Genomic DNA, 11,638 nt, shown 5'->3' with positions numbered 1-11,638 from the left:
ACTTTTCGTACACGATTTGCGTTCGAATAAGCTTTTAATAATGATATGACCAAAACCCAAATATCTTTCAAGGTTTTTAAGAATACGTAAATAGATAAATTGATTTTTATATTAGATTTTCAATTGTTTTATTGCTCTCATACAAAAGAATGACTTCGGCTAGTTCATTAATCCAAATTAGCCGAATAATACTGGATTAATCAAATAAGAATGAATCGAACGCATCCTCGTTGCCAAGGCATTTTAGCAACAATATGGCGGCGAATTAACGAGTACAGAGATTGTTGGTTGTTTTTGTCTACGTAATTTGTCAATATGCCTCCGAAGAAGAAAAAGAGTGGCAAGAAAGGAAAAAAGAGTGCCAAGAAATCGGGTCGTGGATCAGCTAAACCTCCTGGAGAACAACTGAATGAGCTTTCAAAAGAATATTACTTGATTCAAATTCGAGATTTGGAAAACAGACTTGTTCGGTTAGATCTTGCTTCCAATCTTAGAATGATATGATATTTTTCTTTAGTTTAATAGAGCGAAACATTTGCTATGTAAACAATTTTGGAATGTAGAGATGGTAATGCTTAACGTGCTTCAATTAAAACCCCTATAGTCTATACTAGTTTCATGAATTTACATAACGTTTTTCCTCAGGCTCCAAACATGCCCATGTAGTCTTTGCAATGACAGTCACATATAAATAGAAATTTTGCTTTACTGTATTGTTGTATAATTAACATTTTAATAAGATGAATAACACATAGCTAGATTGTTTATGGATCTATATAAGTATTCAAATTGCTTATAAATAAAAAAAAAAAGATGCACCAAGTAACATTACACTATCCACAACTGATGTGCTCTACATTTACATGTAATGATGTACATTTACTTCTCAATGATGCCCGAGTTGGTAATCCAACCAGTTATGTAGCTGCATTTAAACTTAAAAGTAGGGTTAAACATTGACCCATCTATATGGTCACAGGTCTAAAATGTCAAGACAAGAGTTGTCAACGAAATGCTTCAAACAATTCTCACTAATTTGTTAGGTACTAAATTATTGGTCACATATATTTATATTGACAACCTGATACTTTACAGAACTGGCTACTTCGAATAACAATATATAATAAGCTTAAGGGAACTTTGGTTTGTGTTGATTTTAACTTCATGAACACAATACATTGTACAATTAAATATACTTTTACTAAATACAGCAGTGATCAAATTTAAGGATAAATACTTGCTAAATGCTAAGTGGAAAAAATTAAATACATGTATGTTATTATTTCCTTGCAAAAAATTGCATGTGAAATTCTGTATGCAATTATAAGCTTGAAGTATAGAAATAACTACAAAAACTTAGATTTAGCAAGTGTAAATTTTCATTACTTTCTAAATTTCTAACGTTAGCTAGTGGAAAAATTTCATTAATTCAGTCCCTGTACAGTAAGTAGCTGCAGTATACAATGTAGTTACCTCTTTAATTATTTCAGATATCAGAAGAAATGTGATGAACTAGAGGTACAAAGAGGAGCATTTGAGTCTCAGAAGAAATATGAGGTCAAAAATAAAGATGATATTATTGCATGGTTGGAAGGAAAATTAAATAGGAGTGGTAAGTGATGTTGAAATCTGTGACACACATTTGTATCTTTGCTTGCAACGACCATGGATACTTCTAAAATACATTTGTGTTGTGAAGTGTATAGTGAGATGGCTCATCTTCCTGTTAAGATACTCTACCATTGAATTTACTGTAGCTTCCAGTAGTTATACTGTATATGACTATTTCATGCAATAATTGCCAATTTCAGTTATTATGTATATGTAATACAAAGTTAATAAAATTTAATGACAATCATGGCATAAAAGTTCATAGTGGTATAGTGTATTAAATCAAAATAGTATATGTGACTGATGTTTGTTTTTATTTTACAGAGGATGATTGCAATGATTTAAAGGATCAACTAATTGGCTTAGAACAGACTCTTGAGTCAGAAAAAGAAAGACTTAATGCCCAGATACACCAACTGAGAACTGAATATCAGGAGAAAAATGATAAACTTTCTGCTGAATTGACCCTTACAAGTAAGTAAACTATCTATTTTCAATCGGTTTACATATGACTGCAAAAATATTATTGTTGAAAAAAAAGCATGGTCAGTTTTCCAATTTCTGTTAACAAATTCTGTAATCTTGGTACTGCATATTCAATTGAATCCTCTTTTATAGATTAATGTAAGAAAAGTTGACTTTTACTTTCAGCTGGAAAACTCAATGCATTGGAGGAGTTTAGGGTACAGCAAGATGAATTGAACAGAAAATTTGCTGAGTTGGAGGCAACATTAAAACAGAAAGATCTGGACCATGACAAAGAAATCTATGATCTTGAGAGGAAAGCTGTTATTGAAAAAGACAGGTAGACCAAGAATACTTTTTTTGCATTTTTATTACTGTGAAAGTATTATTGTTCGTTGAGTTCCAATTTTCATTGGTTTTGTTAACCAGGAAATTTGGTTCCCAATGAAAGGACAATATCCCATTCATTTGTATGATAGAGTTGTCAAATCCACGAATTCATGAATCAACAAACTGATGATTTTCTCTTAAAGTGAGGAAAATTGGTATCCACGAATTAAAGTACTTTCACAGTAGTTTAGCAGATACTGTATGTATTAGGAACATGTACTTATTACCTAAATTCTTGTTAATGGTTGTTGGTCATATCTCTTTTTTATACCCCTGTTCAATGAGTGGGGAGGGGTTGGTACTCAGTGATCTTTATACATGTATCTGTCCATCACTCTTTTGTTGTTTGGAGGATATTTATAATTTGATGTGGACCATCAAATACAGGTCAATGTTGATTATTGTTTTTTTTTTATTGAAATCACTGTTTAGGAGTTATGGCTCTTTTCACATAGAAAATTTAGAAATGACATGTTAAATATACTTGGGATGACAGAAATGACTTTTTCAAGTTTTGTTAAGGTCAGTTAGAAATACATGTATTTGAAGGGTAGAACTACCTCCAATTTTGATGAAACAGTATCCCCTGTTCACAAAATTTCACCACTGATATACCTTAAAGAAACAATTATTTTCATTTTATGCTTGATGATCTTATTTTGTTGCTATAATTTTAGGTTAAAGAAAGAAATGGTTAATAGAGTCAACAATGTTGCTGCCGAGTTTAGAAAAGTTTCCAATAAACAAATGGCTGAAACGACCAAAAGAACAATCAGAGAAAATGTCTCCATACAAGCCCAGCTTCAGAAAATGTCAGATAAAACGATGGAACTGATAAAAGAGAATGATGAACAGAAAGCTGTTGCCAAGAAACATAAACAACAAATTGAACTGTTAGAAACCAATGAAAAGGAACTGATCAAGAAAAACCACAGTAACCAAAAAGTATGTTAATTTTTGAAAAGTCTAAGCATTTTTATACATGTTTCTCTTTTTTCAAGCAAGTTTAACCTTTTCCTGACCTGTTGAGTAAATACTGATAATCTAACCCTTGAGTTGTTTGTTCTAGGCAGGTCATTGGTTTGAATTCTGTTTAGATATATAACCAGGACACATTGTTTTATTTTGTGATGTTTTAAAAGTGCAAAGGTTGGGACAATTTAAACTTAAATTTTAAATTTAGTTGTTTTAAGAAATAAGAGAAAGAGCATCTTACATTTTACATCTAAGTTTTCCAAGTATCCACAAAAATAGATGTGTTTTCAGAATATTATGGAATTTATTCATTGGCTTAGTTTAAAGTACATTTTCCATTTTAGTTGATAAGAATGTTAACAGAGAAATGTTTCAACCAAGAGAATTTGATTGGTGAATTAGAATCTGTACAGAGCCAATACATGGATGCCAAGGCTGAACTTGATCTTACAACACAGCAAGTAGAATCTCAAAGGTATAAACGAAAAGATGATTGTTATTTTTAATTTATTCATCCATGATCTCTCAGATTTTAAATTTTTCTACAACATGGATTAATATATGATGCATAGCTTGTATACTCGTATCATGACTTATGTATTGAAAAATCTAACATTACATTCCATGTAATGATATTTCATTGGGCATCATAAATTTAAGGGCATATATTACTGTTTTGATACCGTCAATTTTTCCTATGCCTAAATGATAGTTTAAGATTTTTAAAAATCACTTTTACACATGTATTCAAATTGAATTTAAGACAATTTTAAGAATTTTAAGGTCTTTTGCTTTTCAAGGTTCAAAATAAAAGGTCTTCTTCAGGAAAACCAATAGTCCGCAATAATAAAATGTCAGTGATAAGGGTTGTAATGTCTGGGACTTGGCAACAGTAGGTCTGAAACTGAGGGTCCCCAAACCTCAGACCCCACTTACTTGAAACTCGGTAGAATGTTAACTGAATTACATTTGATAGTTTGCAATACAATTTATGATTTGGTGGTCACCATAAATGTTTACTGGCTATGCTGATGCAAGTAAACCTAATTTGCAATCAACAAATCCAGGATTTATTCCTCCAGATCTTCAAATACATATAGTATACACTTCATAATGTTCTAATCTTGCTGCTAGGAATTTTTATATTATTATTAAAACAAGTTTTAATCAACCAAAACTTGTAATTGCATAATATAAAATATTATTTAACTTGATAAAATACTATTTTAAATTTTGACTTGATCACAAAAACACATGATTGAAAAAAAAAAAACTTGATTAATTTACAGAGTATACTTTTTTCAGGGAGGAGTTACAGGATATGGCAAAAGAAAATGAATTGTTGGAAGAAGATATTAGAAAAGCAAAAGATGATGTACAGCTTGAGAAAGGCAATAAAATAAAGTTAGAGAAACTCATCAGTGATGTTGCTATGTCTCTCAGAATAGCCCTCAGGGTAAAATTATTATTGTATTCTTGGTATCATTATTTTTACTTCTGGGGTAAAGTTTGCAGTAACACCAGAAACACAAATTTTCAGGTGCTTTTTAGTGTCATTGCTACATAAATTACACTATAAGTGCTGAGTTTTGTCTAAGGATGTCAAGGTTGCACCAGTTTCACTTTGGTTCAAGCGATTATAGAAATATGGAGTTTGGATGTACACATCTTTGTTTTGATCTAATTAGAAGTATTTGATGGTGATATATGTGCTTAATTATTAGATTCATCCTTTGTGAAGTGATCATAGTAATAAGTTTGATTTTATTTGGAACATATTAACTTGAAGAGATGCATGCATCCACAAATCTGGGATCTCCTTTTTGTGTTTATATATTAGTTGGGCTGTATATTTGATAGTGAGTGTGGGAGAAATTCTCTGTGAACCAATTTAGGATTTTCCGCCTATAGTAATGTGGGTTCCTGTTTTTAAAATGATTTTTTGAATGTTTTGATTTCGTGAATTGTTAGTAAAAAAATGTAGAAATACTGTTTGGTTAAATAAAATGTGTGTGTATTTTTTTAAAATCCATTTATAGTTTTTTATTTAATGAAAATTCATGGATTATTTCCCGTTTTGTTTCTTGTGATTCTAATAAATAGGCTTGAGAATACTTATATGAACTTATAAGGCCCAGGAATTTATTTCACTAATTTTGCTTCTCGACTTCGAAGCCAACTCAACACTATACAGTATTTTTAACAAAAAGTATTTTGATTAATACATGTAGTTCATTATTTGACATTGCCTTTATATATACTTTTTCTATAGAAAACATCACCAGATGAAGAACCAGAGGGTGATGGGGAGATGAATGAAATTGAGAGGCGTGACAACATGCTAGAGAACCTCCTCATCTTACTGAACAGTGCTGCAGCTATTGGAGTAGGTCCTCAATTAGGGGATCTGGGTAAACAATATAAGATGCGCCAGAGAAGTGCCAGCAAAATGCCTGGTACTGAGGGTGGCATTAAAAGAGGGTAAGTATTTAAACCTAGCGATGGCTTCCTCAATTTTAAATGGTTTTTTTTACAGATCTGGTAAATAGTAAACTATGTCAATTTCTTAACATTAGTTACAAATGTAGAAGTTTATAAACTCCATGTAATCATGGAAAATAGTATGCTAAAGAAGAGTTTAAGGGTTTAGTGGTAATGAATTGATTAAGAACTACTGCTTATTTTATACCCCCATTTAATATTGTATTACATCCTCATAGTCAGTCAACTGCCATTTTGCTGTATAGTGAACAGTCTGTTTAGGTGTAATAAACTTTTCTCTTCTTAAATGATATAGGTCTGTGGCCACCAGATAATTTCTCTTCAGTTTTCATATTTTTTTTACTATACTTATAATTTTTCCCTACAGATTTTTAGATCAAAATGGTAATAATGCTTGAATAATTGCATGAATAATGAAATTTAATCAATACTTGATCTTGAATGTGTTGGTAATAGGAGAAACCTAAAACTAAGAATAACAAAAGTCATTAAAGTGGTTATAATGTTTGAATTGCATTGTGTATACTGATATTGAAAATGACAAACTTTAATGTGTGTGTTTTAATGTTGACGTTTTATATATTTTTGTAATTAATGCTGATATTAATTTAGATAATGGATTAACAAAAAATGAAGGGATTGAGTTTACAATTTATGTTTTACTTCTAGAATTGGTATGTTTTCACAATAATTTAATAAATAAGATTTCAAAATGATACTGTACATTTTAAATTTCATGTTTTCTTAATTTTTCTTGTTGTATTAACTGAATTTGCATAAAATCATAAACCAATAAGACATGGGGATAACTGACATATTAGTCAATGGAAGATTGTTCTTTCTTTTAGAAGCGGATCTATGAGGTAAAAAAAAGTCTGGAAACACTGCCCTTATAAATGATTCACGGTCACCTATGTACCTCTTTTCTGTGTTACAAATGTTTTAATCTAACCAATTTTGCATTTTTTTTTTAAATCAATGTTGTTTGCTACAAATAAATCAACCATTATGAATCGATACTTGTACATTTATGTATTTACAGATCCTTACTTATAATTTTTTTTATTTAATGGTTGAAGTACAAACTAAAGACTTTGAAAATTGAACACTCTGTAAAATGTTGCAAAAATACACTTTTTATTATACAAGTTTATATTTGAGTGTGAAACACAACCTTTGGTTTGGATGGTTAACCACGGTACATACACTCCTACTGATACACACTCCACACATATTACACCTCTCACATTTAACTTTTTTAAGATGAATTATAAAATTTTCAAGGCAAAATTTACTTAATAGTGATGCAAAAACTCCAAAATTCATATCTATAGAATTTACTTTAACAATTTAAAATAATACAAATTTTGGCACTACTGTGAATGTACTTTATTTTGTGGATACCAATGTTTTCAGTATGCACATCAATGGAAATCTCTATTTGTTAGAAACCATAATTCATGATTTGACCTATCCACGAAATCCATGAAAATTGGTACCTCACAAACAATAGTACTTTCACAGTACTAAAATCACTGATACGCTAACATTATATCAAATAGGGGTGGCAAATTTTGATGAAGTTGAACCTCTTTTTTTTATGTATGCATAGAATTACAGCTTTTCTTTACATGTACTCAAATCATATGCAAATTAGTAAAGAAACAATCTGCCTTTCAATTTTATTGTATCTAGACAAAACATTCTCTCATAAGATATGTTCTTTCTTTTTTCCAGACAGTTACCTATGTCTCCAGTGGCACTACATCCTGGTGGTACATTGCCACACTACCAGTTAGGAGATCTGGGACTTATACCTAGGCCAAAACAACACATTCCAACCAGCTTTGAACAAATGAGAGTACTATCAGCTACCACCCGGCTGGGTAACTTGAAGAAAGTCCTTACTCGATCAGTGGCTGTCCAGACTGTCAGTGCTCCAAAGGTGTGTTGATTTACTGTATTTTTTAATAAATTAATTTGAGATAAATACTGTAATCTGATTGGTTCAAATAATTTTGTTATATCTCAATGGATAAAAAAAATATTGACACACCCCTATTCAGTTCAATTCAGAGCTACTTTTCTCATGTTTAAAGATAAAAATATGTTTTAAAATTAATTTATAAGAATTGGCAATAATAAAAATTTTGTCTATTGAAAAATAAATTTTCTATGTGCATATTTTGTTTATTGCACTTTGTGAAAATTTACGTTATTTTTCAATAGACAAAATTTTTATTATTGCATATTCTTAAATATAAATTAATTTCTAAATACAGAGTGTTGAAACTCCTTAAATTATTTTGAATTCATTCAAACCTTTTTTAAAATACAGTTAACTCTTGATTATTTATATGCAAATGCCCATTATTTTACCTTTGCTATTTTTGAGGGAATTATTTTGGGCACTTTTGCCAAAAGGTTCTCGAAGCAGCTGCAACAAAACTGTTATGGTTTACTAAAGCTGAAAAATTTTGAAGGGTTTCAAGTTATGGTGTATTTTAGGAGTCAGTTAAAACAATATTCAAAAAACACTATGAACTGATTGCTTTTAGTTCAATAGATAACTTCAATGAAATTCTGGGGTAGAACATGAGACCTCATTACATACTGGTAATAAAAAGACAATAAAAACTGGTGGCATGTTTGGCTAGAGTTGAGAAGGTTATTGGTTTTCAATTCATACCAATGACTATGAAATTGTAGTCACTGCTTCTCTGCCAAGCTCATGGCATAAAGGATAAAGAGTGACCACTTCTTAGCTTGGTGTTTGAATAATGCGTCGAAGCTGGCTGACTCAACTTTGGGAGCTGGTTTATCAAAAATCATGCAAAGTGTGTCTGACTAGTATAAAGCAGGTCTGCTAGTGTTGTCTTGTCCGGCAATGTACAGGGATGATTTTGTTCCGCTTTTTAGCAGAATTTCACTATTTCAAATCTGTATTTTACCATTACAATTCTTTTTCACTTTGTTTGTAAAATCTTCTCTGAATGTGTGAAATATCTGCTATAGGGTATGTAACTACACACTATTAATTTGTCAATATTGTTTTAAAATAATTTTATATATTTAACATTTCCAGGCTTTATTCTATGCTGACCAGCTATTAGCCAAGGTACCACCTGGTACCCAGAGTGCTGTGTTACATGAAGGATCAATAGAGAGAATAACACCACCTGTCATAGCTCCTTTAGGACCAATCAGAACCTCTCCCACTAAAATGACAAGTAAAGTCTACTAAACGTGACTGTATCACTAAAGAATGATATATCTATCACTGCATGTATGTCGGCATTAAGTTTATTTTGTACAATAGATAAAAACCTGTGCATGTCACTCTCAAATGTGATCACAATGGTGAAGAAACATGGAGTCTTACCATCAGCGTTTTGCTAAATAGAGATTTCGAATCCCGCCCTTTATTCTAAGGATGTGTGTACATTATAAATTTTAAAAGTCTTGACAGCTGTGGTTCCCTTCTTGAATGTATGGTAAGAATGACTTCACCTATTTGGTGGTGTAAAGATGGAGCAGAATTTTGCATGTATGTTTGTGTGTGTAAAAGATTTAGGAATTTTCTTTAATTTTTTTTTCTGGTCAGAAATAATTGTACTTATTATACTTGTAATTACATTTTCTATCTGTGATATCTTGTAAAACTGTAACAAATCAGATTGTGAAATTTTACCAACTTTCCTCATCGATGAGATGAATTATTTTCACAATTTTTTATACAAAGTGAAAACCTAGAGATATGTTGGGCAGTAGTAGCATCATCATCATGCTTTGAGGAGGAATGTTTACCAATTGATTTGATATTGTTTTTTATTGTATATAATAATAGTGCATTTATGTTTCATTTTTGTGATAATTTCAAATGTTTTATTTTATTTTTGGGAAGAATGTTTGCATTGAAAACTGGATACATGTAAAATGTTTACATGCTTTGTGATATTGACGAAGAAATTTTGTGTTATGGTTTTATAGAGGGTTTTTAATTCTAACATTTGAAAATTGTTGAATTTTAGAGTTGTGCATTCCGTCCTATGGATATTTTTTTTTATTATTGTTTTACTACAGTAACTTCTTGTTTAATAAGTTACCATAATTTTATGAGATCAGTATTAATTTTAAGAACAATATCAAGGAATAATCCAGCACTTTTGTTAATTGTTTAAAAAAAACACAGATTTCAAAGAAAAAGTAAATATACTTAAAACTTAATATATTATGATAAAAAGATTTCATGTCCACATGTCTCGATAGGAGTCTGTCCATTATTGCCCGATGTCAGTGAAATAGTTGAATAAAACAGAACTAGCATAGGAAATCAAGTTTTATTTCTATGTTTTTTTTTACGTTGGCAGGTCTAAGATAACTAGAAGCCTGGATGCAAATTCAAAATTTATGTGCAAAATAAAAGTTTTTTTGCCTTGTGCATAACTCTTCTTTATCATGGAAATTGGAAACAAAATTAGGTCATCAGTTGAGCAAACAGAAATTTTTTTCAGATTTTTTTGTTATTTTGTGTTTTATGGTGACTAAATTGTCAAGAAAAACCACTAAAATGCACATCTTTGTTTCAATCATGAAGTGGTATGCATGGAAATGTTTTTGTTTCTTTGTTATCATTGACAATAAATATTTATTCACATGACAGAGTCTTTTTTTTTTTGTGTCCACTTTCAATCATTCACTTGTTACTACAGATATATGATTTGGAAAGTTTGTGTTTTAATGGTGCTTTTGTGATATGGTAATTATGATATATGGCTTCATTTCTTACTTAAATTTCAATATTGCCTAACTGGCAATTATTGATTTGTATGTAGTAAAAACCAAAATTCTACATTAAAATCTCAAGTGACAAAGTTCAAAGACGAGAACAACAATTAGCATATAGTATCTGAAGGCAAACACGGAAAATAGACAACCAAATAAATGGACTCTGACAAATACTTAGTTCTTAACCTTAAAAAAAAACAAAATTGTCCATAAGGAAATTTGTTGTAGCATTGTTTTTACATCATGTTTAAGCTGTTAACAATTTTTGGCAATAAAACTAGATTAATTGGGTAAAAATTCTATTATTCTAGTCAACATTGCTAATGCCATATTGAATGCAGAGACAAATAACATGAATCATATCTGTCCTTGTGATGGAAATAAATGTACCATATACTTTATATGAGTCATGCACATGAACATTATTACAAGCATACCCTCCACAAAGTTTGTGGAGTATTTATGGAATGTCACTGTTTATATTTTTTTGGTCTATGATGAATCCTATGGTGCACACAAAATAACCTGCATGGCAGTTTATTTTCAAGTGTGTTCCACAGGTATTCCTTTTAATTTAATTTTAGCATTAAAATTCAATAAGTAAATCATTAAATAAGGACAAAATTTTGTACCCAATCAGAAAGCTTGTTATTTCTAAATTTCTTGTGAGCACAAATCCTCCTAAACTTCTCATCGGTTTAGATGGAATATTAGCGCAAGGTTTGACATCATATGTAGATGTACATTATGTTAAATAATTATTACTGAAGGACTCAACAGGGACATAATCTAATTATAGGCTTTTATATCTTAAAAACCTTGTAAATGTAATCACTCCTAATGGGTCTTTGTGAGCTTGCTCACAGTATTTCTAGTTTTATTCTGATTATACTCTTGTGTAGGATTA

At 30.5% G+C, this 11,638-nt stretch overlaps 1 protein-coding gene across 2 annotated transcripts; it reads left to right on the top strand.

Moving 5' to 3' along the window:
• Nucleotides 1–228: 228 nt before the first annotated feature.
• On the top strand, nucleotides 229–10,603 carry LOC148612208 (cilia- and flagella-associated protein 157-like). Of its 2 annotated transcripts, XM_088593439.1 has the most exons (11): nucleotides 229–470; nucleotides 1,491–1,612; nucleotides 1,936–2,085; nucleotides 2,263–2,416; nucleotides 3,144–3,411; nucleotides 3,786–3,916; nucleotides 4,747–4,897; nucleotides 5,714–5,922; nucleotides 6,792–6,806; nucleotides 7,681–7,888; nucleotides 9,029–10,603. In XM_088593439.1, the coding sequence occupies exons 1-11, from the start codon at nucleotides 316–318 to the stop codon at nucleotides 9,185–9,187; spliced, it is 1,722 nt and encodes a 573-aa protein (XP_088449565.1). In that variant the 5' UTR covers nucleotides 229–315; the 3' UTR covers nucleotides 9,188–10,603. The 2 variants fall into 2 exon arrangements, with proteins under 2 accessions (XP_088449565.1, XP_088449566.1); XM_088593440.1 differs by lacking the exon at nucleotides 6,792–6,806.
• Nucleotides 10,604–11,638: the final 1,035 nt, after the last annotated feature.

Source organism: Perna viridis, chromosome 7 (genome assembly GCF_037379345.1).
Source record: "Perna viridis isolate PV_CMFRI_1.1 ecotype Kerala chromosome 7, ASM3737934v1, whole genome shotgun sequence".
Classification (NCBI taxonomy): domain Eukaryota; kingdom Metazoa; phylum Mollusca; class Bivalvia; order Mytilida; family Mytilidae; genus Perna; species Perna viridis.
The sequence above is the reverse complement of the archived record's forward strand: the minus strand, read 5'-3'. Positions and strand labels throughout refer to the sequence as shown.